At 40.4% G+C, this 26,986-nt stretch overlaps 3 protein-coding genes across 3 annotated transcripts; 1 reads left to right on the top strand and 2 right to left on the bottom strand.

Moving 5' to 3' along the window:
- Positions 1 to 3,839: 3,839 nt before the first annotated feature.
- gamt (guanidinoacetate N-methyltransferase) lies at positions 3,840 to 8,573 on the top strand. Its single transcript, XM_071486035.1, has 6 exons — positions 3,840 to 4,204; positions 6,103 to 6,248; positions 6,368 to 6,431; positions 6,781 to 6,848; positions 7,261 to 7,371; positions 8,323 to 8,573. Exons 1-6 carry the CDS (start codon positions 4,027 to 4,029, stop codon positions 8,461 to 8,463), a joined length of 708 nt encoding a protein of 235 aa, XP_071342136.1. The 5' UTR covers positions 3,840 to 4,026; the 3' UTR covers positions 8,464 to 8,573.
- A 2,300-nt stretch (positions 8,574 to 10,873) lies between these two features.
- Positions 10,874 to 16,200, bottom strand: ndufs7 (NADH:ubiquinone oxidoreductase core subunit S7). Its single transcript, XM_071486036.1, has 8 exons — positions 16,089 to 16,200; positions 15,216 to 15,252; positions 14,367 to 14,438; positions 14,143 to 14,263; positions 13,558 to 13,737; positions 13,198 to 13,244; positions 12,793 to 12,881; positions 10,874 to 11,381 (listed from the first exon to the last, which is right to left on the bottom strand). Exons 1-8 carry the CDS (start codon positions 16,102 to 16,104, stop codon positions 11,284 to 11,286), a joined length of 660 nt encoding a protein of 219 aa, XP_071342137.1. The 5' UTR covers positions 16,105 to 16,200; the 3' UTR covers positions 10,874 to 11,283.
- A 2,831-nt stretch (positions 16,201 to 19,031) lies between these two features.
- On the bottom strand, positions 19,032 to 26,904 carry LOC139625944 (uncharacterized). The gene is made up of 5 exons (XM_071486034.1): positions 26,748 to 26,904; positions 23,863 to 24,147; positions 21,661 to 22,227; positions 20,848 to 21,061; positions 19,032 to 19,757 (listed from the first exon to the last, which is right to left on the bottom strand). Exons 2-5 carry the CDS (start codon positions 24,134 to 24,136, stop codon positions 19,502 to 19,504), a joined length of 1,311 nt encoding a protein of 436 aa, XP_071342135.1. The 5' UTR covers positions 24,137 to 24,147; positions 26,748 to 26,904; the 3' UTR covers positions 19,032 to 19,501.
- Positions 26,905 to 26,986: the final 82 nt, after the last annotated feature.

The raw sequence follows: 26,986 nt of genomic DNA, 5'->3' as shown, positions 1-26,986 counted from the left end.
CTGCAACTGTGTCAAAGTGCATTAGATTATCAGACCTCATTTGGCAGGTAAAAATACAGTATTACATAAAACAGAATAAATCAATATCTAAAATGATGACATACTGATTTGCACTGCAAAGATTATATAGGTGTTTTCTATAACCTTGCACCAGTCTATCCCCCTAGAAGATTTATTTAGAAATAACTCTCTCTATTTTGGGCACTAAATCACATCACAATCTGGAAAACGTGAGTCACACTTTTGTTGATGAAATCATCTGGAATGTGAACTGAAAAACCTAAGGGAGTGGGGGTTATCTGGGGTTATCTGACTCACTTGGGGAAGTCAATCTTCTGCCCTTTAACTCTGATAACTGGATGTCACCTTTACTTGATATTGATGGAGAATTGCTGAGAACAGCGTTAAACATCAGTGACAAAACAGCGAAGAGTGATGGAGGACACCTTTGGTGAAACAGGTCACTTAATAAAACAGCTAGTTGTAACTAGCACAGCATTGTTTTAAAAACAAAATAAATGTGGATGACAGTATAACAAAGTGGGAGTGTGATAAAATGCATTTAGTCTGTGCTCCTCTGAAGATGATTTATGTTGGGGAATTTTACAACACTCAAACAAAAACAAAAATTGGTCCCTGTGAGTTTGGGATAAGAAGAAAACTTTTTTTATTGTTACATTATAGTGTTATTACATGGAAATGAACTTCTTCTTTTAACTGCTTTTTCAGTTTGAATATGAAATGTAGCTTTGTGTTTTTTATATTTTATTTTCTACATTTTGGTAATCAGCCCTGGTTGATTGAGATGGGAGGATAATAATTTCCATTTTATTTAGAGAGGAATAAATTCAAGCTTGAACACTGAGATGAAATAGGATGGTACACTCAATTATCTTAACCCGTTTTGCCCCACTGGCAACAATTGTTGCCAAAGTGTATCACTGTCATTTTTGACTCACAATAAAAAATCTCAAAGGTACTAATGCAACTTTTTCCACTGATATGCTAGTAGACAACTTAGACAAAGGTTTTGATTTCGAAAAAATGGTTTCCAAGTGCTTCCTATCGCATGACATCATCTGCTTCCTGCTCCTTCCGGCTGAAGAAATGGTGGATGCAAATCTTCCTGGAAAGAGGTCATTTTCATAAATTTCTTATGATTTTCCCCCCAAACATATTTATAATTATTTAATCATTCAAGTCTCTAGAGTAAAACAATTGTACCTAGGATAAATATTTTTTTGTTCATGGGCTTATTTCTGCGAGTGGCAACAATTGTTGCCAGTCATAAAAATGCTATTTTTCATAAGTACAAAATGGAAAAAATAAATACATAACATGATTCAGAGGGACTCAACTGATAATATGATATGCCTTACAACTCTGAAAAAAATCTGGGCACAAACGGGTTAATAGGTACACCTATCTTAAACAAATGCAGTCTTGTTCAGCTTTTATTGAAGTTGTTTTAGAGAGGTGTTGAACCAACCATATGATCATTTTGGAGGATGTAATTTGTGGTGCTTTTATCCAAAGCAATCAGTGTTTTGCTCAAGGACACTTTGGCATGCAGACAGAAGGAGCTGGGGACTGAACAGCCAACCCCACGATGACTGGACCACCCGCTCTACCATCTACAGAGAGGGTGCTTCCTTTGTTAAAATAAATAATGTGGACAAGAGAATAAAAACACCTGTCCATATAATGCCATACAATTCAACAGCAGCATAAATTGTAATCTGCAACTGCATTAGTTTTATCTAGGTTTACCTCATACAGCACAACAATTGAAACGTGGGTCTTCAGATAGTTTTTAAATATTTTGCAGTGATTTAGCCGTCATGTGGTATTAAGAAAGGGTAATCCAAAGTAGAGAAAGCAGCAAATGCATGATCACCTTCATGCTTTAGTTTAGACCTTTGACCAGTTAAGAGAGCATGAGGGGCTTTGTGGTGTGAATAGTTAACAACTGTGTAATGTTTTGTAAGTCATATTATGCACTGGATACAACTGAGATCCTTAACAGTTACTGTATCTGAAATCAATGGCAATGATCCTCATCAGGTTTTACTCTCAGGTGCCCAAGTGCTTCTGCAATTCAATATCAACATTTACCAAAGTGAGATATTTCCTGGGACTATAACTCATCAAATGGTTTCAGATGGGCTTTTTTGGGGTCTGTGACTGTGACAACACTTGAGAACTTCAGAATAAGAGTAATGGTTTATTGTTCCCAATGTCAGGCGGCTGTGGCTGCCGCATGAATGTGAGTTTCTGTGGAAATAAGTGCAAATGAAGAGCCTCGTTTAAGAGCGGTAGGTGGATGAAAACCTGCGATTTGATGAGGACCCACTCAGCTTCATCTAATGGGAGTGAAGTGGATGATGGGTAAATGGGGCAGAGGGGCTGTGAAGATGATCAGGTGATACATTTTTGACCGTCACGCCGTCTCATTGTGCTGTGAGTCATATAAAGTATTTGGTGACATTGAAAAATGTCTGGGTTTATTGGGGGATTGTGGGCCTTGCTTTTAGGACAACAATCATTTTTAAGTAAAATATTTGACTCTACTGATACATGTTTCTGTCGATACACTCTACTTTATTACAGTGTCTTTGTATTACTCAGGGCATCAATGACAACCTAAAATCCAGTGCTATTGCAACTAATGATTATTTTCATCATAAAGTTATCAGATTGTTTTCTAGTCAAATTGCGTAATTATTTCATTTACAAAATGTCAGAAAACAGCAAACGTCCTGCAGCAGTAAATTTATATTGATGTTATAATGTCCCAGCAAAAACAGTGATTGTGCACCATCATCCCACAGAAGACAACAAGGCAGTAAAAACAGCTGTGGACTTGAAACAGGTGTATTTACAAGATAGTTCAAACTATGAATTTTAAAAAGATATTTTAGGGGTGTAATACAATTATGAAGATAAATGCTTCTATTAATCTAATAAAGACTTTATTAATGATCTATAACCAGTTGATCAGGCGGCTCAGATAATGTTATGCAACAGGAAAAAATGCACATGTGTGAATAAGACCCAGTGCAATGGTTGACTTCAGCTGTCCATGCCAAGAGCAGAAAAAACAAAGAGCACTCACTCTGCTGCTAGATCTGAGCACTACTCAAATTATCAAGAGGTCTGCTGTGGCTGAGGGGTGGAGATAATGCAGTATTTCAATACAATGGTGTCATTTCAGTAAATTTTTTCTCAGCGCTGCAGGCCATTTTAGCATATTTTAGCCTATCATTTTGCTTTTACTGCAACTTTACTGTTTGGATTCAGTCACCACTTTAATCAGCCTTGTTTCCAGCTGCGACAGACAGCCTGCTCAGCACCAGATGCCGGGCATAGTTGGTGAACATACAGCGGAGAATTTAAGAGCTGGATGTCTCTTTACAGCTTTACACACTTCTCATAATGAATTCATGCATCAATGGGAGGTTTAGTTAAATGTTAATGTAATGTTAGTTTAGCAGGAACAAACTGATATACCAACAAACTAAGAGAACATTTTGCTGAACAACTGTAGTGAAGCAATGTCATCCAAATTGAATTTATTTATTTTTTTAATTGAATTTATTTATTTTTTGTTTGTTTTTTCTCTCTCTTCAACACAAAAACAAAGATGAGCAACCAAGGCTGCTCCAAAGTTTAGTATCACTGAGGAGATATCTGAGCTAGAAAAAAAAAAACAACAAAAAAACACTCTAAATCAGTGCAAATCATTTTCACTTTATAAGACGGGACCAGCTATTTCACTAATGAGTGAATCATCCTGTCTAGAGAAGATCTCTGCGCCGCCTCCAGTACAGGCTCTGTGTGTGTGTGTGTGTGTGTGTGTGTGTGTGTGTGAGTGTGTGTGCTTTTGACCCGTAGTGAAACTCCCGCAGTGTCAGCACTTCTGAACCCGATATAAACCGGCGGCTCCTGCCTTTCACCCTCTTCTGTCCGCCAAACAGTTTACCGGAACCAAACAACAACCACCAGCCTGCTCCACAACAAAACAAAATGACCACCGCCGCACAGCCGATCTTCTCAAAGGGAGAGGACTGCAAGGCCTCCTGGCACGACGCGAGCGCCGGATACAATGACACCGACACACACCTGGAGATCATGGGCAAACCCGTGATGGAGCGCTGGGAGACCCCGTACATGCACTCCCTGTCGACTGCTGCAGCCTCAAAAGGTAAAAGCGGCGCTTTGAGGAACTCGGCGTTGACCTGCATGCATTATCGGACAGGACATGAGTCTTAAAGGCCGTGTCCGATAATGGACGCATGCATGCATTGCAAGGAGCTACTGTCATAAACTATTCCAAAGAGTTTTGCATATAGCTATAAACCATCCTTATAAACAAGGTAAAATGTTGCTGTCAGGTGAAATAACTTAAATATGCTCAAAAGATATTCTCAGTGGTATACATTAAATAAGCAGTACCCTACTGTTGTTTGAATATACATTCTGCCACAGAATATATAGTGGGGTGTTGAAGGTGTATATGCACTTAAAAAGGAAAAGGGAAATTAAATTCTAATTTTGAATTACAAATTGTAACTATTTTCATACACTGGCCTGCTGTATAAGTTTGAAAAATAAATCAGGTTTCATAAAGTTGAAAAATCACAGAATAATCGTTATGGTGCATTTGTGAAAACATGAAGCAGGGACAGTATTTGAAGTTAGCACATATATTAGCTCTTCCCTTAATTTTTTGGACACGTGTGAGAGTGTGAGCGGCATGGTGCTTAGTGCTTGGTGAGTACTACAGCAGCTGTTACACTACTCATGAGAACTGGCCAAGAAAGTCTGCAGGGAGGAACAGCTCATCTGCTCGTAGCTTTATGTGAAAATAGACCAGTCCACACACCCTCACAGACACATGGGGAGAGAGCAAGCATTTGCAACAAGGACTGTCTGCACAACATTGCAAGAATGCACATTTCACTTGCATTTAAAAGTTTGTTTTGAATTATGTGTATGCAGTTTATTGACACTGAAAGTGCATTTTCTTTCCATTGTATTGACTTACAGAATTTCTGCAAGTATATTGAAGATACATTCTGGCATTTCTTAACAAATGCATGTTTAAATTCATAATTTGATTTCAAATATCCACTCGACAAAACTAACAGAGGACAGTTTAAAGAGGTCAGCTGTTGCATTTTAACAGGTTTTGTTTTTTTATGTTTAAATGTTAGTTACTTCACAGAGGAAGTGAGGAATGTGAATATGATTTTAACATGTGAAATGAGAGATGTCACATTTTCTGTATTTGCCCGATTTGCACCATTTACCACCAATTTTCCAGAGTCGATACAAAAATGAAAAAAAAAAAAAAAAAAGGTTAATATTAGTGTTTGCTGTTGGGACAGCTGATTATAGGCCCAATAAATCATTATGAAGGGGTCAAGCTCCAACAAATAGCCTTTACTCCTCATCTATTTATATGCTTCTCTGAAAGGAAATGAAACCCTTTGGCCTTTTTGCCCAACCGCATGTTACAGCCAACTGGCTGTCCCACCACACCCAGCAGCGGGAGAAAACTTAAACCAAACAACAAAACTCACTGTCATTAGGCATTATGGTCTGTCAAAAGAAATACTGTGAGCGGCAATACAGACAGTCATAATAGCTCAGAAATAATGCTATTTCTGTGGTAATGAGGCCAGAAACACCTTTTTCACCAGAGGTGGGATTGCAGCACTGGTACCAAAGTCAATGTCTTTGGCTGCTCTGTTGTTTTGGGTGCATTTTGGTATTTCATAAGTTAGTTAACACTGTAGAGAGACAGTTATGTGCATTGCATTGCATTGCATTGTATATGCCAGGATGCCAGAAACTGACAAAAATGTCACAGAGGTGTTTCACAGACATTCAACAGTTGTGCAAATTTGTCAGAAAAGAGGGGAGAACTACACCAAACTGTGTCTAACATTTTCTCTCATAAACACACTCACACACAGACACTGTATCACAGTAACCATGTCATCCTAGGTCATTTAGAGAGAGAGATATTCTTACATTGAAACACTGGAAAGCTTCAGCAGATTTACACTTTCTGTTTGTTTCGTTTTTGTCCGGTAGGCGGTCGGGTTCTGGAGATCGGCTTCGGCATGGCCATCGCCGCCACAAAAATTGAGTCTTTCCCCATCGAGGAGCACTGGATCATCGAGTGTAACGATGGTGTTTTCGCCAGACTGGAGAACTGGGCCAAGTCTCAGCCCCATAAGGTCAGCAGATCGCGAATGACGTACCTTATCACAGATATGTTGGTTGGCTCCGGTGATACTGTTCCTGTCCTTACATGTGAAGATGCTGACTAGTGACATTGGTGTTCATGTTGCCACAGATTGTCCCTCTGAAGGGTCTGTGGGAAAATGTTGTTCCCACCCTGCCAGACAACCACTTTGATGGTAAGAAATCCAACCAGACATGGACGAACTTGTGTGGAGATACTCTGCCCTCTGTTTTTCTCGAATCAGAAGCAGTAGGTCCAAATCAAAGAAGTGTTCACATAGCCTTTTCTAAACGCCACAACACCGTCAAACTGCAACATCCCTCGAAGTTTGCATCACTACAACCTGACTTGGCTGCTCGGTCCACGTTATTGAATGCTGCAACTCAGTGTGAAGATGTTTCATCCATATTCTCAAGTTAGAGTGATAAAAAGACAGAAAGTCAGGATAGAAAACATCTGTGGAAAAGTTATTGATCAACCTTGTATGTGCACTGCTAACACTGTGTCCCCCCTCTCTCTGTCAGGTATCCTGTATGACACGTACCCTCTGTCTGAGGACACATGGCACACTCACCAGTTTGACTTCATTAAGGTAGGTTGTTTAAATCCTCAAACAACACCCCAGTAGGTTATACACAGGACGTGGCATGAAAAGATTAAAATTCTGGGTGAGGATAATCACTGAATACTTGGAACCGTTTGCATGAAAAGTGGATTAAAAACTGTGGCTAATACTGCAAAACATGTATCGATACACAATGTCAATCGACAATAACAATGACTTTTATGTAAAGATATTGGCATCAGCTTTTAAAACCCATAACTGTCAGACTGTAGTTCACAGAGCACAGATAGAAGCTGCATAACAGTGATAACATTACTTCATGTTTCATCTGGTACACACACCAGACCAGTTTGTCTACTTGAGGTCATATCCCAATGGAGCTGACAGACTGATTGATTTGTTGGTGTGTGTGTGTGTGTGTGTGTGTGTGTGTCTGCAGGGTCACGCTCACAGGCTGCTGAAGCCCGGCGGCGTCCTCACCTACTGCAACCTGACCTCCTGGGGCGAGCTGCTCAAGACCAAATATGACAACATCGAGAAGATGTTTGAGGTGGGTCACCTTCATTATATACTAATCATTACGAGAAATCAACATGTTTTACTTCTTCATACTAGCAGGAAAGGACACAATGCCGAGACTTTAGAGCAGAACGTCCCTCCCGATTAAACTTCATTATGTTTATTTGGCGGTTATGTGTATTTTTTTTTCAAGAATCCTGTTTTTTTTAAAGAACTTTCTTTGCTGTTTCGCCTCTATTTGGAGTTTATTTTAATGTTTTCTTTTGTGCAACAAAAAATAGTGTCAAGTTGGGAATCAAGACTGTATTAAGTGTTCTTCAATCTGCATACTGACTTTTCTGAGTAATTATGTTAACTTTGTCAATGTGAAGGCAGTATATACTTAAAATCTGCTTAGAATTCATAGGTTGTATAGAATTGAGACACAGCGATTGTCATTAAAGTTATTGCAACCACTATTTTTCAAAAGAAAGAGGTGACATTTGCACAAAATCGAGAAACCAAACATTATGTCCAGGAGGTAAAGTGCATGTTTTAATTTAACACTTAAATTATGTTTTCTGAGGTGAGGAAAGTGAGTTTAGGTTGTCTGATCTCTTGAAGAAGAAACTTGAAGAAGAGTTTTAGTGACCTGTGGTGCAGTAAATAAAAGTATTCTGCAATTTTTTTTGGCATAAGAAAGATAAAAGTTGCTGAGTACTGAGAAATCACAAATGTCAGTATAATCATTCAGTCCCTGGTAATGGTTGAGCTGTGCCTGTAACTGCAGTTAGATTTTTCTCCCTGTCCTGCAACATGTATTTCAACAGGACTGTTTAGACTCTAGTATTTGATTGATTTCTGTCATGGCATCAGGGTTGAGCTGAAGTGCAACTCGTATTACGTGCTGCGATAATTTCAAGGTAAATGATAAACAGGATCAGGCTGGAGAAGCCGATAAAGCCGTGAGCCGCCTCACACTCTGTCTGTTAATGATTTTCAGGAGACCCAGGTGCCTCATCTCCTCCAAGCTGGCTTCAAGAAGGAGAAGATTAGCACCACCACCATGGACATTGCACCACCCAGTGAATGCAAATACTATTCCTTCAATAAGATGATCACTCCCACCATCGTGAAAGAGTAAAGTCCAAAGAAACTGCCGCAACCTTTTTTAATCTAATGTGCCTTCTCTACTGACCCTCCTGACCTCACTCCCCACTGTTTGCCATCTTTCAATAAACCCATCCATCCCCACTCAGTTTACAGGTGCTTGTATTTATTATACATTTATTTTTATACATTGATCTGTGTCTTTAGCTGTGTGAGTTTCAGCCTCTCTCTAGACTGTAATTTGTTTATTAGAGGTGAATTGGTGTTCAGTGTGGTCATGCATCTGCGCTGTACCAGCACACTGTGCTACATCTCTCCGCTGGTGTATTTTATTCTTCACAGTAACAAATAGGTGAGACGACAGCAGACTGAAACCACCAAAAATACATTTACACCCCACTGAGCCTCATCTGTTTTAGCTCTTACATCACCCAGCATCTTTTTTTTTTTCATGCGTAGCCCAGTTTTAGAGCAAGCAATAGATATTTTACTACATGTTTAGCTGTGAACAATTACACATTGTTCACAGGTAAACTCTGTAGACTCAGTGGGAATTTAACTACAAAATGCCAAATCAGTTCAAGATTGGTAGATATGTCAAGTTTGGTTTTTCAAACTTTAAATGCATTTTTCACAATTAACAATATGCATGAACATTTAAGAGAAATCATGTTTGGTAAATCTTAATACGATTATTTATGATACAACAGTAAACTGAGAATTAGACTATTGACAATATGTGCAATTGGGAAATGCATTGGTTTCATGCATCTTTAATGAGCGTTTAGTGTTCAGCTTTCTGCATAATGAAAAGCCTTTATTTAAAACAATGTTTTACCACTGCAGTGAGATGGACACAGAGTACAGTATACAGTATGTTTTAATTTGTGGTTGTAGATAACAGTGTGTGTTATCTGAACACGTGGGAATAAGTTACCACCTGGCGAGGACACATTAATCATTAGATGGATGGATGACGCAACACTCAGCTGCAGTCAGGTGGGAAACTACAGCAGCTGGTAGCGCTCAGATCTGAATTGGGGGCACGACTCTTATATTTTAGTTAGTCAGTCTTTTATACAGAGAAACATGAAGAGGCAAAAACAGGCAGGAAGCTAACACTATGACTGCTGCAAATAGTCAGTCAGTCTTCAAGCAAAAAATCTAAACATTTTCAGGTTTTAGCTTCTCAAATGTGACAAGTTTGCTGTTTCTGTCATGTATGTTTGTGAAGTTAATATCTACGGGACTGTTGGTCAAACAAAACATGTCAAGATGCCTCATTGGGATTTGGGATTTTAGAATTGACACTATTTTCTAACATCTTTTGGACAAAACAATTAATCAATAAATCAAATTATAATGATCACATGACCAAATGATAATGTAACCTGTAGGTGGAGGTGGGGCAAATTAAAGATATCACGATAAGATGCGATATTTTTGTCCTAAATGTGTTTTGTGATATGAGAGGCTGGCGCCAGTATTGTGACATGTTCTGCTGCAGATATTTAGCTGATTTAGGGAAGTTCTGCCTCTTTTAGTTTTTGGCTGCTTGACATTTAAATAATGGCATGTATTCATATTATGTGTATGTTAAACCCAAACCAGTGCACAGGCATGGCTGGTTTAGTTGGCTGATTTTAGCTTGTCACAGATACATCCTTATCAAAAATATCTATTAAACAAAATACAGACCAATGTTTATCAATATTAAATTGTTTTTACTCACAAATATTAATATCAGCCTTGAAAATCATGTATTGGTCGCATTTATAGACTATGGTTCATAGATTTTATTTCAGTTTTGCTAAAAATCTTAGTGAGTCTGAAGAGGCCTTAAAGTATAGTAAATGCAGTCGTACTTTGCTTTTACTGTGTGACACAATCCCAGTAACAGTGTGTACATTAAAAGATTCACTTTTAAAACGTAACACATAAATCGATCTTTAACTAGTATATGATAACTGCCAACAGGACAGTGTTCACTTTAATCTTTTTAACTCTGCACAACCACCACAGCTCAAAAGCAGAGTTATGCAGAACTGCTTAAAACAAGCAGGAAAGTAGGAAGTAAGTGTTTCACACAAGAACACTTCAGTGTTGCAGAGCGTTGAACCTGTGATTCTGTTGATTCACACTGAAGATGCATAAAAGTAACTCTGCATACATCATTTTAATAGCTGGTTTACTGTTGTAGCCAAACATACTGAACACTGCAGCTGATACAAACCAGTTTCCACACAGCTTTGTTGACAGAAATTCACCTCTAACCAGTTGACCTGACATTTCATCTGTTTGCATAGTGCTCCAACATAATGGCCTCAATTAAAATGCATTTCACTTCCAACCTCTGCTGTGGACACAGAGCAGTGAAGGTCAGAGTTGGTGACCACAGGAGCCACCTAGTGGCATTTAATGAGAACAGATGCTACAACAACGCATTTTCATGCAAGCGCAGTTTATTGAAAGTAATATTTAGGATATTGTAGTTTGCCATCCATATCTTATATTTATGCCTGATTGAGTTTGACATTAAAAATGCGAAAAATAATGCACATGGCTACTTGAATAAAGACAATTCAATTTAAATTGTAGTTTAAATTCTGACATAAGGTGGGTAACAAGCTTACATGTCTTTCCTTCTACAGAAACAATCTCCAGATATGAATATTGATCTAGAGAAGCAGAGACACTGCTGTGTTTAGTTGAAAACAAGCGCCATTGAGCTAAATTACAGCAATGATTTTATTGAAGTTAGTTCCTGCAGCTCTACATGGAGGAGGAGCGTTGCTCCAAGTGAAACCAGAAATACAACATTTACAAACCAGATACACACATACATATTACACATTCACTTCCGATACCAGATCTTCATCTTCTTTTCACGTTTGATTTTCTTCTGCAGCTGTAAAGTCCCATAGAGGAGAGCCTCCGCAGTCGGGGGACAACCTAAAGACAGATGAGTAAAATAAGAATATATTGTTTGGAGGAGATTTTACCTTACAAGGCTTGGTGGCTCACAAGTTCAGTCTCACTGATAAGCATTAATTCTCTCGCAGTCCGTTTATACACGGTATAATCCATCCATTTTATACAGTGGAAACCGCTTTAGTGACCACGGTTACAGTGGTCAACCACTTATATGGATCAAACCGCTTGGACAGAATCATTCCCAAATAAAATGTTGTTTAAATAATTTGCCTATAGTAATCAAGTAGTCCACTTGCAGTTTTCATTTTAGGTCTTTTCATACATCACAATATATGGGAAAAAAAAAGACTGCTGCAACAGTGTGTACAAACCGGTAATGACCAACTTAAGTGCACTGTGTGAGTGTGCATTTGCACTTTCTGTGCACACTCGCACTCCATGTGATATCTTTACCGCTGTGGCTCAATGAATTATTTTGCCCTCGTGCTCCTGCTCTGCTCATGTTTTGGGACTTGTACAGTGCATAATTATCATCCCCACTGTCTCACAGCAGCAGGTGTTATTGGCACTGCAGTGTAATGTTTCCACCCTGACCATTCAGACTGGGCTTGGAGCCAGAGAAGGCCACACTGCAGTTTGTTATTTAACATTTAAATCATTAAATAGTGATGCTGTCCAATTTATTACTTTGTATTCATGCAATCAATTTATAAATGCCAATTAGATGGTAATCTGCATGAGATATTAACAAAAGGAAAAAAAATATTATTCATCAATTGATCAATTTGATCCTGACAGACATGATCACTATAGACAGTTCCCACTGTGTTTCCAACAGTCACTGCTAAATAATGACTGGACTCAACTGGTGGCTGCTGCATTTGTAGTAATACTGACAGCAGGATAGCAAATGATCCAGTCATGAAATACTTACTATATATGACAATAAGTATTCACATTATTATTATTACTGGCAGGCTATTCATTAATAATGCAAATATTATGGGTAATACTGCTATTAAATCTACTACTGCTTCATTACAGCTACTTCTACAAATAATATTTTAACTAACAAATGCATCCATTACTGATAAATTATTAATGTTACTAAGAATACTGTCTCTAACAGTCACATTTACAACTGTTTCTTTTCCTAAACATCAGCCTTAACTGCAGACCAGAGAATGGCTACCATGAGCACTCGATTATAGCTGTAATGAAACTGTTTAACTAGTTAGGACAGGACCTACATGGCCAATGGTTTTCAAAATAACAGGCTTTAATCTGAGCCAGAAGACTGCACACATACGTTTAGCGATATAGTCTTTATGTTTGAGACGTCCTGATTTAAATGGACAGTATTTTTCACTGCCATTTATAAGGAATTATTTTAGATTTGATCATTTTCACATTGTGCAGTCATGTTTACCTGGAACATAAATGTCCACTGGTACAATTCGGTCACAGCCTCTGACGACAGCGTAGGAGTAGTGGTAGTATCCTCCTCCATTAGCACAGCTGGAAGAGGAAAATTCACCAGGACACTTATGAAGTTATTACATTACTTACCCTAACCCTAAATCCATTTGGTAGGAATAAGACAGCTATAAAAGTGAAAAAAAGTTGACTTACAGCAAACTGGGACCACAATAAAAGACACAATGACTTATAAGTTGCTGGGTGAAACTTTCAACTATGACAGTGTACAGTGTAGCAATTCAGTTAAACAGAAACATGAAAGCAGGAGAGCATATAGATCATGGATATGAGTGACAGGTGAGGAGGAGGAGGAGGGCACTGCCAGTAATATAAATCTCTTCAGGAGGTAACTTACCTTCCCATGGAAATGACGTATCTGGGCTCAGGCATCTGGTCGTACACCTGTTGGAGAGAAGGAGGAGTTTAGCTGTGATATAATGTCTGACTCACAGCTTATCTGTCAGCTGGAGAAAGGCTTCGTGCCAGTCTCCCAATCCATCCACAGGCTGGTCGTAATCCTGCCAGCATTTACACAGCTATACTGTTCTCAGCGCTCCCAGACAGAAACGTCTGAAAGACAGCACTTGCAACTGACAATGTCTATGAGCAGTGCAGAAACCCCAGATTTCACAAACCTGAATCAAACTTGATGCAGCAGTGTTATTGGAGTAGCTAAGATACCTGCTGTTATATCCCACTCTTTCCCTCTTCTCACCTTACGCAGAGCTGGAGCCATCTTATTGGTCAGTGTTCCTGCCACAATCATGACATCAGCCTGTCGGGGACTTGCTCTGAACACAACTCCGAAACGGTCCATGTCATAACGGGGCGCAGCCATGTGCATCATCTCCACCGCACAACATGCCAGCCCGAAGGTCATAGGCCACAGAGAGCTCTGACAAGGAAGTACAACAGTGATGAACCAAAAAACAATGGCAATGGTTGCCTTAAAACCAATCATAAGAAAATGTATGAAAGTCAGACCTCAGTGATTCAGTGGTGTTTAACATGATATAATTCACGTGTGTAGCTGCCTTTACCATTATTGCCTCAATTACTGGTGTAAATAATAGTTAAACCAGCAAACTATTAATAAGAAAAACTTTCACCTTCACGTGACTAAAATATGAAACAGTGTCAATTTAAGTGAAAGACAAAGAGATCCATTTACAAAAAGGCACCAAACTGTCACACACAGCACATCATACGTCTATAGACAGTGGACAATTAAAAATGCAGATATTCATTATTTCTACATATGCTGGATGTTAACACACCCGACAGCCGCTAATTGACTCACCCTGCGTGCCCAGTTAACCAGGTCGTCCAGCTTGGTGATAACATACTCCCCCTTGCTGCTGGCTACAGATGCTGGCTTGGCTGCTGCCACTGCCGTGCTCTTCTCTCTGACTGGAACCACACTGCAACAGAAGGAGGGAAAGGAGCTTTACCATGTGCAGCGTGTTTACAGGGTGTCTGTTCTTCATTCTGATATTTGCACCAGGGTATTTTTGGTAAACCCACCTCGTACTGGTATTCTCGCTTTTAGCACTGCTGTGCAGACTCTTCTGTTGAACGGCAAAAACTGAAAGAGGCCTGTTGGATGGAAAGCACATCAGTATTGACAAAATCAGATGATGGCAAGAGAGAAATTGAAATCTCTATCATAACATATTCATATTTTAAAACAGCCAGAGAAAGAATTGAGTTAAGCACCAGAAGACTCTCAGTTCCACAAGAGGGTTTGTAACATTGTAATACCGAGATGTGAAATTTTACCACTGCGATATATGATGAGTGATGGACAGATGGACAGATTTCATTGTGGAGGATGTTGATTTTGTCTGAGCTTCCTGAACTTGATGAAGCTTTAAAGGATTAACTTGACTGTTTGTTTGAGCAGCAGGCAAGCTGAGTGCTCCTGCTGCCAAAAACAAAAACAAAAAAACTAACAACAAATGTTTCAGCACTTGTTTTTAAGTGAGGATCCTTTTATCTTGCAAATTTCTTCAGTGGGACATCATCTGACATGAACAAACTAACTGATGAAATGACAAGTGTACAAAATAGAAATTGGAAAGGTCGGAAACATGTTGACATATGTGTCAGATGTGGGAAGAACTTTATGAGCTCACTGATGTAACTATTTCTTGATGAATGAATATATCATATTTTGGGTCAATATTCCAACTTTTGTTTTCTGTCTACTAAGTGTGAATTTCATTAGTTATGCTTTTCAAATGGCAGAACGCAAACAGAAGAGCAAACCCAACTCCTGTGAAGGATCATGAGACTGTGGCAGTTGCAGGACCTGCAGAACGGAGCTGGATCAAATTAAGTTTCGAAACAAGGAACAGGATTAGAAGTTCTTACCTTGTTGAAAAAGAGCCAAACATGACCAGGCGAGGCGCTGCAAAATAAAAGCATAAAACAACCTGATGAAAACTTGATAACTTGATTTCAAATATTATAACATAAATCATTGCTTTGCTTAATACACCACTGCGAAATGTAGTTGTTTTTTGTAGCCCAATGTAAGGAAAAAAACCTCAAAAGCTACAATATAAATCGATACGATGTCTGAATCATTCAGCTATTGTGGTAAATCCGATCTGATCTTCTCAGTATAATCTAAATATTTATAATTGAACGGTGCAGCACGATACTCCCTGTTCCACGATTTTTAAACTACATTCAAAACTGTATGGGCTAATTTATCACTGTATTGAGTGGTGCTTGATGTGTTTAATGCATGCCGAATTGTAGAGTAGCGATTGGTAATTTCTAAAAGCCTTTAGCTGATACTTAAAGGGGCACAATGTTTGAAAATAGAGCCGATGACCTAAAACTGGCAGAGTTTAAATGCGGAGTTTGGTTTGACGATCTATACATAACTGAAGCGTACTGGAGCTATCGACACATATGGTGTCGCACTCCAGCGACAACGTAGATAAAAAACTTAATAGTTGAAAGATAGCATGTGTCATTATATGTGTTCACTAATGTCCCTGCTAACATCATAACAGGAGTTCATGTTACCTAAACTAGTTAGCCGCTATGCTAACGCAGACAGAGCAAGGTCAGCCTGCGCATTCAGTAAAAGCTCCAAATCCGACAGCCAACACAGTCAAAACAACCGGCGGTGCAGTTTTAAGTGCCGAGTGTTTAAATATCGTGCACATTATAAACCCGAAAACCCGATAAAGTTTATTAAAAGCGTGTCATTTTAGTCAAAACATCACTCACCGACTAACGCCGCCATCTTTGGGATTCTCGTTACGTCAAACTGGAAACTGCTTCCGGTGTCTCTCTGGGCTCAGGCCGCTGAAGGCGCTGCGGCAGCGTGTGCAGCCGGTTTATCTGTGTCATAATAATAACACTGACTGTAAGTTGTAGGGCAAACGTCCCTCTCAGGTGCTCGGGAGACGGAGGAAACATTTATGTAATGGATGTCATAGCTGTGGGTAAATCAGGATGAAGTGCAGAACTGGCTGCAAGAAAATACAATTAAACACAATTAGGCATGCTACAGGATTAACTGTGTGGGAAACAAAAGTGCCCATCCACTAAAGGACATGGGATACTGTGCCCTTAAGATGCCCTTACATAAGTGTAAACTTGCCATTAGAGAAACTGAGATCCCTTTCATGTGGGATGAACCTTAAAACATTTTGTAGTGGTCATAGCTGAAACTTCTCTTACAAAGTCACTTTGGTTGGAAATAAGCCGAGGGGGGAGTGTTATCATCCCTATCCTTTTTAACATTTTAGGTAACAAGATATTTAGCAGAGTGAGAAAAGAATATGGTCTTTCATTATTTGCAGACCACGGGGCCTTCTGGAAGGAAAGGGTGGATAGATAAATGCACTCAGACACTTGGAGGTCTATTTAAAAATAATTGAAATCTTTTGTGTCGTTAAAGGAGTTTAATCTCCCTCTATCCAGTATGTGGCAGCACCCAACCACTGAGACACTTGCTGTTTACTGCGCTGCCCCCGCCCCCCCAGCCATCTCCACCGCTTTCTAAAAAATAATTAAAATATTTGGTCTGCGTCATGAGGCCTCTCAGTACTATTCAAAATATTTTGCCAGGCTGCTACACTTCCAGCAGTACTGAGAATGATCTGGGAGTAAGATTCAAACCTTTCATTTAGTGAATCAGAACGGGATATGCGGCAAATCAAAGGAAGCTGTCAAGAGATATAAAAGAAAGATTAATTCAACTTAAAATCTAACTGTTATATCAATTAGGCCCCAATGATACAGCAGACTGTCGACAACGTCAGAGCTCAGAGGGCACATTAATCCATGCTCTCTGACAATGCCTTAAAATTCAGGACAACAATCCACAATTGTACAAAGGAGACCACTAGCGCTGACTTTCAACCCTAATCAACTTTTGGAAATGCATGACAGAGCAGCCTAAATTTAAGATGTTGTGGTACAGTCCTTAGGATATTCCATCTAAATTTGCTTTGATCATTTGTTCCCTCGCAGGGTAATCTGAGAGAAACCTTTCTCAGAAACACTTTGGGAGGCATATTTGAAGCAGGATTGATTGGTTCTGGTTACTCACAGTCTTTATAAGTCTGATTTTATACTTTGATGTTAGGACTTGAGTTTTATGATTAAACTGGAGACGTCTGTTGTCATAACAAACAGATTTATTTAATCATAATTATCAGTTTTAAAAAATCTCTGTTACAACAGTGGTTTTATTCTGTCGTCCAATTAATGTGTGTTCTCTCCATCAGTTTGAATGACTGTGTTTGATGACCTTTCCAGTAGTGCAACGGCGATCTTAAACTTTTTCTGTATTTTGTTAAACTACTATTTCGAAGTTCAGGAATTAACTCAAATATTCTACCATCTTTATTTTTTAGGCAAAATTCATGTCTCTTAATCTCATTTGTTTTTCCAATAACACAGTGTACGAACACAGCGACTAAACTGCAAGTCCTGGCACTTCAGCACAATAACAACAACCAACACTGTCACTGAGCAAGGCGCTAGAATGAGCTGCAGACTGGTGTCACTGGGCAGCTTTCAGACCAGAGCAGAGCGCTGATGAATGTGAAGCGATGTGCAGCTGTCTGTCCATGGATGTAAGAGTATATGCTTAAATCTTATGAGGCTGTGGCTAAACAGCATCTGAGGCATGGAGCAGAGGATTCTCAGTTAACCTAACACTTATTTTTTGATGAATCAGTTCGTCTACAACAGGAGTCTCAAGCTCAAACTACCTTGGGGTTGTGTCCTGACTGCAAGTTTATTCTTGACTATTGAAACGGTACCTGCTCTGGAGTTTTCGTATGCATCACATGTTCATAAAAGCAGATTTTGGCAGGAATGAGATGCTCAAATTGTGCCATTTGAACTTCTGCAGGCATCTCTGACCAAAGTTCAGTTGATTTTACGTGATTTCAGTGTTTATGTCACTGTGGCATCTTCATTCAGGCACTTGGCTAAATGTTACATTTGAAAAAAAGTTCATTCGGATTTGGAAACCTTGCTAGAAAACAGCATGATTGAAATAAAAAGAAAGCGGGCGGTGGGATGGGAGAAACTGTATTAATGTTAATTAATTAAAAAAAACTTGAAAATGTCAAAAAATTATGTTTGCACATTAGTTTCCTGACCAAAAAAAGTTATAAGCTCAAATTTTAAAACTGCTTATTTAGTCTGACCTGCAGCCAAATAGATTATTTTTGTTATTTGATTGTGGTTTTAAATTGGTGAAACTTAGCGTTATCTAATGCACACCTGGCAGACAGGTGCATAGCAGAATAAAATAATGTGAAAGAAAGAAAAGTGTCAGTCCTGAGTTTATTAGAGACACATGTCATGGACCTCTGTCGGACATGCCTGACAACGTGCAGGAATTAAACCTTTCTTTCATGAAATTGGAACAAGCAAGTAAATCCTAGCATTTGAAGTTGAAAAATTTTTTTTTCTTATTAATCTCTCTCTCAACTCTCTCCAGCATCTTGTTTTTGTTTCTGTTTTGGCCTCAGCAGCAGTGAGGACACCAGCAGGGTGGAGACGGAGAGCAACCAGAGAACATGGAGAGCAAGTCATCACATAATGACAGCCGCAGCGCTGAAAACACACACTGCAGTTTCTCCAGGAATAGCCGCTCAGGCAAAGCAAAAGCAGCAACTGGTCAAAACCAACTGGAAAAGATGAAAAGACGTTTTTACAAATGGCTTTTATTCTGCCTTCATCATGTACAAACTTTTTGGACAGTTGAAATAATAATAAAGTCTGGAATTGAAGTTGCTTTGCTAGTGGGTTTTTTTTTTAAGGTCAAACCAAATTCAGCCATATATATATAGCAGAGCTTTTAAGTACTTAGAGTTCAAAACATTAAATATAGGCACTGGAATAGCTTAAAAGGACACATGTTTTAAGACTACAGCATTGTTCAAAGGCTCTGCCTGCCACTAGCAGGCAAAGAGCTCTTGCGTTTCAGATAATAAGCATGAATCCACATTAAAAAAGACAGTCCTGTATAGGAGGAGCAAAAATACAAGTTAAGCTGTCACAGACTTGGAGGTTATAGTGGCAGCATGTGTAGCTGTGCTGAACTGCAGACCACAGGAATGGCCTATTTTTGGAAAGATCTCCTCCTCTGAAAGAAGAAAGCGCGGCTTGCCTCCTCACTGAGAGTCCAGGATGTCTGTGGGTAGGATGCCTGGTTTGCCACTCGGGCTCTGTGATGTCTCCCCTGACCAGGAAGAGGGGGTGACCTGATTATAGAGGACGTCCTGAGAGCCAAAAAGTGGCTCTCTGAGATTCATGCGGTACATGAGGAGCAGATTGAGAGCCACCATGGCGAGGAGTGGAAAGATGGTCAGGCCGGAGCCGAAGCCGCGCCAGGAGCTGCACACGTTCAGGCTGACCCAGTAAACAAGCCTGTGTAGAGGATTAAAGAAACCAAAACAGGGAATCAGATCAAGTTCAAACCTCACAGCCTATCTGATGACAGTTTGATGAAACAAGATCACCTATTAAACCAGACTCACTTCATGTCATCAGGAATATTGTCAGGAAATGTTCTTTCATAAAAGAGGTTTGAATAAGTCTGACATAAGTTACAATGGAAACTTCTCCCCCAAGACTAGTTTTTGGACTTAGCTTCACAGTTAGCTTCACAAAACACAGTGTCCTCCAGTGCTGGAGGAAACACTGTAAAAATGTAGTGTAAGTATAATCAAGAGAGTGTATTAAAAGTATTAAATATAAAAGTACTCATAATGGTACAATATACTATGATATACTATATCAATAAATACATATATATAAATATATAAATATAAATGTGTGTGTGTGTGTGTTTGTGTGTGTATAATTTATGCTTTCAAGTGTATTGCCATGCAGACATTAAATGTCAAGAAAATGTAAGGATAGTAAATAGTTTAATGTATGGGGAAATACATCTTATCTTAGCTTAGCATAAATACTGTGAATGGAGGAAACAGCTAGCCTGGCTCTCTTTGAAGTTCTAACATTCATTAATTAACACATTATGTCTATTTTGTTTGATCCGCACAAAACCTGTAAAGTAAAATTAAGGAAGCGGACCCTCAGAAACTCACTGGACTTAAACACAGAATGGCAGAACACAAGCAGCACAAGATGCAGCAAACTGGGAAAAACAGAGGAGTCTGGAGGAGCTGAGTTCATCTTTACTTGTGTCACAGTCTGAGTTTACAACATGCTGCCAAAATTCTCTTTGGCTTTGTTAATGACAGTGGTTGTGTTTGTTTTTAGCCATGTGAGCGGCATGCCAGTAGGAAGGGCAGTGTTGGTCTCTCAGTCCACCACTTTGGTCCAGATTGAAATATCGCAGCAACTACTGGATCGACTGACGTGATATTTTGTGCAGAATTTTATGGGCCTGAGAGGATGAAGCCAAATGACTTTGGCGATTCCCCTGACTTTTCATCTGACATTTCTGAGCGATCTTTTCGAAACATCGCCTTGGTCCACTTTTAACCCTCACCTTGCAAAGATGAACATGGCAACCAGTATAGGCACCAACTTCAGCTGGTCTTGAGGAAGTAAAGTGGCCATAACGACGAGGTTGAGGACATAGAGGAGAAGCTGTTCCAAGGACGCCGTGACAAACAGCTGCTGAACCGCCCGTCTTCTGGGAACCGACTCCTGCAGATTGAAGGAAGCGGTGCAGAACTGGCACACTGCACCCACGAGCATCGCTGTGAGGGATAAAAGAGCAATAAGTCATTTCGCATCTTGAATCTGGGCCATTTTTCCACAAACAACTCTCAACTTTCAGCAACTTCTAGCACCACTTGATCTCATCTGACAGCATACTTTGTTTTTCTAATTCCTTCATTTGAATACAGCAACTGCCAGCAGAATAGTCCACATGCAAATACTCCTCACTGTCAACAGCTTGACAAATAGGCGAGAGGAAAATGGCCTGGACAGGCCTTGGTTTTGGATGTTTTTGCCACCTGCCCTCTCGTTCTAGTTGCCCTCGTTGGGAAGTGATTAAAATATTCTGAAACAATTAGGCCACAGCCTGGGAGACAAAAGCAGCGGCCAACCTCTTATTGTAGTTTCCATTTAAAGCTATGTGCAGGAGAAGGAAATTATGCTTCTCTCCAGAGGCCTGGGAAGACGTCTGCTGCACTGAGGTTGAAAGCGCATGAAATTAAAGGGGACAGGAGACACTGAAACATTCCAAGACGAGGCGGCCAGACAAACCAAATCCTCTCTTAATCTTTATCTTTCATTTGTGCTGCTCACATGGCTGTTTTTCAATGTCAGCGTGCAGGTGTTTGAAGCGTACCGAGCAGGATGGGGATGGTTGCCACCACACAGCAGCAGAAGGTGAAGAGGATGCGGCTGGCTATGTCGGGGCAGTCGGGGGGTTTAATGGGAACATAGAAATAGAGTGCATAGAACATCCCGGCCGCGCACAGAAGAGACGCCAGGACTGAGAAGAAGGCGGGAACGCGGCCGCTCTGACAGCATTTACACTGGCAGCAGCGGCAGCAGCATCGTCCCCGATCCGAAGCCTCCTCTGCAGCCTCGCAAGTCTCTCCCCGGCCCTCTGAGCTCCACACTGTCAGCTCCACGCTCTCTGGCGGCGGGCCTATCAGAGGTCGACCCTCGTCCACAGTGCAGTCCAGATTGGTGGATTCTGGACTCCATCTCGGTGTGTCTGTGCCGTTGGGAATGTCTCCCTGACAGGCCGGGGTTGGAGTGCTGATGCAGTTTTCCGTGGCAGCATCCAAATTGTGCGCTGTGATGATTGGACTGGAAAGAGTTTGATCCAGCTCCCCCTCCTCTGTCTGATCTGCTCGTGGCTCTTCTGAGAGGCCGTCACCAAGCTGCTGGTGGCAGGGAGCAGAGCCTGTTCAAATCAGAGCACATTTTAATACAACATCCAAGACCAGATACTAAAAATAATCAACTGCAGGTTTACTCTAGTCAGTCACTCGCCCAGGTTTACTTGACACTCTCTATTTATCTTATTGTCAACAAATACCTTTAAAAGACCCAAACCAGTGATGAATTGATTCCTCTAACCCAGGGGTCTCCAACAGGTGGCTCGCGAGCTACCAGTGGCTCACCGCCGTCAGTAAATCTACTACAAATGCAACTAAATCAAACATACAGACATACCCAACCGTCTTCAGCTCCAAATCATTATTTGTCAGTTGTCAGTCAAATGAGTTACACGGTTGTAGTTTGTTTACATCAGATATGCTGTAGGTGACATGCAGTGATAGAGACTCTTCTAGATAACAGAACTGATATAAACTCAACTTTTCCAAGAGACAGGAAATATGTTGCCATGGATTAGGTGAGTTACACTGTGGGCTTCAACTCGAGCCTCGACTTCGTAGAAAAAAATGAAACACTGTATTTGTGACCTGTTTTCGAGAGCCACTGACAGGGCAGGGACGTTTCCATCAAACGTGACTGATTGCAGATGTGCAGAAAGAGGCCAGATCAACATCAAACCACACTCCAGAAATTAAAGGTCATAAAAATCCAGATTTAGAAAACTGTTTTCAACCAAAATGCTAAAAGAATCCAGCAGTCATGATGGAGCAACTGTAGCTGTAGCTTTTACCCAGGTGCTCGCTGTTACTGCAGGCCATTATATCTTCTGAACATCTCAGCATTTTCTAGGTTGAAGCCTGAGCTACTTGTGTTGTGGATGGTTTCAAACATTCACCCAACTTCAGATTGTAGATGAAGTCTCACTTCTGGAAGACAGTAGCGCTTCTGTCTCTAAACAATTCTTCAACATCTTTGTCTGTCTCTTGTCTTTTTAAACTCTGTTTGTTTGTCTCGCCACAAATGCTGTTGCAGTGGAAAAACATTTCTCAGACACACAAATCTGCCACAAAAAAGGTTCCCATCCCGAAACACAATCTTGAATCCAGAAATACTGATCTAAAATGGACATTTTACAAAACACACTTCAATCATCATATAATGACCAATAAAACATTAAACAGACTTTAAATCTTCAGTCTCACTCAAATCACATAATAAACAAGGTATTTTCTCTTTTGGTAGATGATTACACCTGCCTGTTCCTCAATGCTAATGTTCCACAGTGTATCTGTATTGGAAGCCATTATCATTGTATTTTTTCTATTGATCACAACAAAATCGAAAGATGAAAAACATGTTTTCCCTCCTCATCCTGCTTTGTCATGTCCTCCCCAGCACTACAAACAACTTCGACCAAAAATCCAAATCTGCAGAAAGGATTTAAACATCCCAAAACTTTTCTGCACTGAATGCATGGATGCTGATTTAGCCCAAAGCTCCTGTTGAGCTTATTTTCAAAACCAGAGAGACTTACGCACTATTTATTAACTGCTGCTCCTCTTTAATCAGTCCTGACTCTGTCATAACTCCCCTTGGATCCCGTCTGGACTCAAACCCGACTTTGCTGATTTGCTTGGGCCTCCCCTCAAATCCTACAGCTCCATCAGACAGACGGTAAAAAGTTGCAGTAATAACTCACTCTTTGGCTGATTGGTTGCTGGTGGCGGTTCAAGGGAGCGCTGGGAGCCCGTGACGGAGTGGGAGGACGAGTGCAGCTCCTCCACCGAGGACTCTGGGCTGTCTGACACCGGCGCCAAAGAGATCTGAGTGTCCAGGTCCAGGAAGGGGGAGAAGGAGAGCCTGGCCGGGTCGATGTCCTGGAGCTGGTTGATAATGTCGCTGATGGACTCCTTCATGCTGTCGAGCTCCTTCACGTTCTGCCGGTTAGTGGCCTGAAGCCCTGAGGTGCTCATAGTCACTCAGCCTGGGAGGAGCAGGGAGAGGTCAGAAACAAAGCCAGAAATTAGTTAATACACCAAAGCAGGGACACATGAGGCAGCGAAATCCCCTCTGTTCTCCAAGTGTCAGAGAGGAGCAAACAGAGATCAGTACACACCTTTAAAAAAACATCTTTCTGTAGAAACCAGTCTTTCATCTTTACTTTTTTATTAAATAGTTTATTCAAACAACTGGTGGCACAGAAGGATCCCACATCAACATGAACCAACAGAGCAAGTGAGGTTATTAAAAAAGCTTTGGAAAACTGTTCTCAACAAAAATGATTTCAATCCTGATTTCCACGCAGAATATCACAGAGCAACAAGTCTACAGAAGCTGGAGAGGCCAGGCCAGTATCTCAGAATGAACTTAAAACCTACTTGTTTTCTTTGTTTTTATTCCTAATTTTATTTCACACTTATTTTGTTACCTGTTACCTGTAAAGTACTAGCTACCAGCTACTTGCTGACAGTCAGTTTAGCACTTTTACTGACAGGATAGTGACTGAGTTTTTTTTACTGAGTGACGTCAAACTGATATTATTATGTGAAGAAACTGTTTTTCTTCTTGTGGGAATAAAGGAAATTAATGTTGATATGAGTTCATGCCTGCGATCGTACTATAATCGTCACTGACAGGATGTCAGAGTTTATCTTCCTCTCTGAGGTGATGCTGTCTCTGCCAGTTTGAGTTGGAATCATTTAAATATCTAGTTTTCTTGAGACCTCTTCTAACAAAATCTTTTAATAACAATATGATGCACATCTGATCACATTCAGGAATAACATGCGATAGAACCGACTAACCTCTCTAAACAGAGCAGACTACAGTTTTACTATAAAGCTTAGAGATAATTGGCACACAGAATATTTATTTGTAATCCTGTATCCTGAAGATACTGCACAATCAAGACTGTGACATTTGATTCTGCAGCCGGGACGCTGAGATCATGTCCTCTGTAACTGTTCAGGTCGTGGTAGGCAAAAGCTGGTGGGCTTTTAATGCCACGGGACAGAGCCAGGCTAGCTGTTTCCCCCTGTTTCCAGTCTTTATGCTAAGCTAAGCTAACAGACTTGAACTTGTGACATCAGTGTTTGTAAAATCTTGGCTGCTGCAGCTGTAGTGATGAACCACTGCTAGCACCTTAGGCATAGTTGGCCTAACATCACACTGGCTCCCAGCCTTTTTGGGTTGTGAGCCCTGACCTCAGGCTGTGGCCTCGGTGGGAGCACGGCTTGTGAGCAGTGAAAGGAGCAAGTGTCCAACGTTTTATTTATTTTAAGGTTTTGCAGAATTATAAATATTTTGGAGGCCGATGAGGTGGGAGTACCACAAAGAGAGGGAACCACAGTGATAGCATATTCAGTGGTTAGCACATATGATGCTCAGACAGAGATAACACAAGGGAGGATTAGGTTGGCACCAAGACGGATACAGTGAAAGTTAACAAACCAGAGATACATATCATGGAAAACATATCAAAGATCCCATTTAATCAAGAGGATAATTAACTATAAAATCACTATGGAGACTCACAGACAGTTTGGGCACCAGTGGAGTTCTTTAACAGCTGGAGTTAGTTTTCAGATTGGATTTTACAAACAAAACATTCAATGGCTTTATGAGTCTGGGATCCATTGTAACAGATTCAATGACCACACACTGTATGAATCAGATAAAAATAGCTTCACCTCCACCTGCAAACACTGACGGGGGTCACTCTGCGTATTAATACTTTTACTTTTTAAGACTGAAGTACATCTTGGTGCCAGGACTTGGGCACATTTTGCAAAAGTTTGAATGCAGGACTTTTACTTGTAATGGAGTATTTTACAGCCTGGCACCACTATCTCACTACCTCTTCTGCCACTGTTGGTTACTTTTTCGCTCATTTGTTGCGATGAAAACGCCTGGAAGGCACTAACTTCACGACTATGGACAAAAGCCTCTGAGCAGTGAAAGCAAAAATATCCCCAAAGACGCGCAGTTGTTGCTCTGCCGCTATTTGGACTGTTTGCTGATTGTCAGAGCCTCTCATTTACATCTGCAGACTGAATTTGGAGCATTTCTTTTGGCGCACATCCGGCTGTGGCGCACGCAAAAATCTGCGGCGAGGACCTTTCTCCAAACAATGAGGACTTTACCATGTATAGAGCGCAATTAGGACACGGAGGGGAGTAAATCTCGCTGGTTCTCGGGGGCTGGCGTGGATGTGGAAACGCGCGTAGTGGGGCAATGTGCTTTTTTTTTTTTTTTACTCCCCGCTGAAAAATAACTTTCCTCCCGCTGCTGAGCAACTCTCCCAAAGGAAAAGAAAAAAAAAAAAACCTTTTAAATTCCTCTTACACACAGAGAATGAAGCCTGGTCTTGTCTGGCTCAGTGTAGCCGATCAATAAATCAAATGAAGCCAAAGAGTCTGTGCGTAAACGACACGCAAGTCCCACTGAAGCAGAAATCTTATAGTTATTGGCCATTCAGCAGCAATCACAGCAGCTCTCTGCTCAGCCTCAGAGATAAGTGTGAATTAATCCGGCTCCATTAAAAGCCTTTATGGAATTAGAGACATAACTCATACATGAACTTACTTTTGGCGCAGGCTGCGTGGTATTTGTTGAGTTTACTCTTCTCGCAGTGTGAAAAAAAAAAAAAAAAAAAAGAAAAGAAAAGGTAAAACCTCAGTCCGTCTCTGCTTTCCTTCCCTCCCCCTCCGTTTGCTTTTTGTCTTCAGGAGCCTGAACTTCTGAATCAAATTTCAGGACGGACAAAATACTAGGCTTTTCCTCCGCCCACACAGGAGTTTTTTTCTTCCTGGGTACCATGTCAA

This window comes from Trachinotus anak, unplaced genomic scaffold (genome assembly GCF_046630095.1).
Source record: "Trachinotus anak isolate AG129_WGS33_773 ecotype Australia unplaced genomic scaffold, CSIRO_AGI_Tana_v1 ptg000010l, whole genome shotgun sequence".
In the NCBI taxonomy this organism is placed as follows: Eukaryota; Metazoa; Chordata; class Actinopteri; order Carangiformes; family Carangidae; genus Trachinotus; species Trachinotus anak.
The sequence above is the reverse complement of the archived record's forward strand: the minus strand, read 5'-3'. Positions and strand labels throughout refer to the sequence as shown.

Excerpts from the sequence above, each read along its gene's own strand:
- gamt (XM_071486035.1), top strand. The coding sequence starts at position 4,027 with ATGACCACCGCCGCACAGCCGATCTTCTCAAAGGGAGAGGACTGCAAG. Across the intron at positions 6,249-6,367 it reads CCAAGTCTCAGCCCCATAAG|ATTGTCCCTCTGAAGGGTCT; the intron begins GTCAGCAGATCG and ends ATGTTGCCACAG. Across the intron at positions 6,849-7,260 it reads ACCAGTTTGACTTCATTAAG|GGTCACGCTCACAGGCTGCT; the intron begins GTAGGTTGTTTA and ends GTGTGTCTGCAG.
- ndufs7 (XM_071486036.1), bottom strand. Across the intron at positions 13,738-14,142 it reads TGGTTAACTGGGCACGCAGG|AGCTCTCTGTGGCCTATGAC; the intron begins GTGAGTCAATTA and ends CTTCCTTGTCAG. Across the intron at positions 13,245-13,557 it reads TGGCTCCAGCTCTGCGTAAG|GTGTACGACCAGATGCCTGA; the intron begins GTGAGAAGAGGG and ends TCTCTCCAACAG.
- LOC139625944 (XM_071486034.1), bottom strand. The coding sequence starts at position 24,136 with ATGAGCACCTCAGGGCTTCAGGCCACTAACCGGCAGAACGTGAAGGAG. Across the intron at positions 22,228-23,862 it reads AGCAACCAATCAGCCAAAGA|GCTCTGCTCCCTGCCACCAG; the intron begins GTGAGTTATTAC and ends TGATTTGAACAG. Across the intron at positions 19,758-20,847 it reads GCCATGTTCATCTTTGCAAG|GCTTGTTTACTGGGTCAGCC; the intron begins GTGAGGGTTAAA and ends TCCTCTACACAG.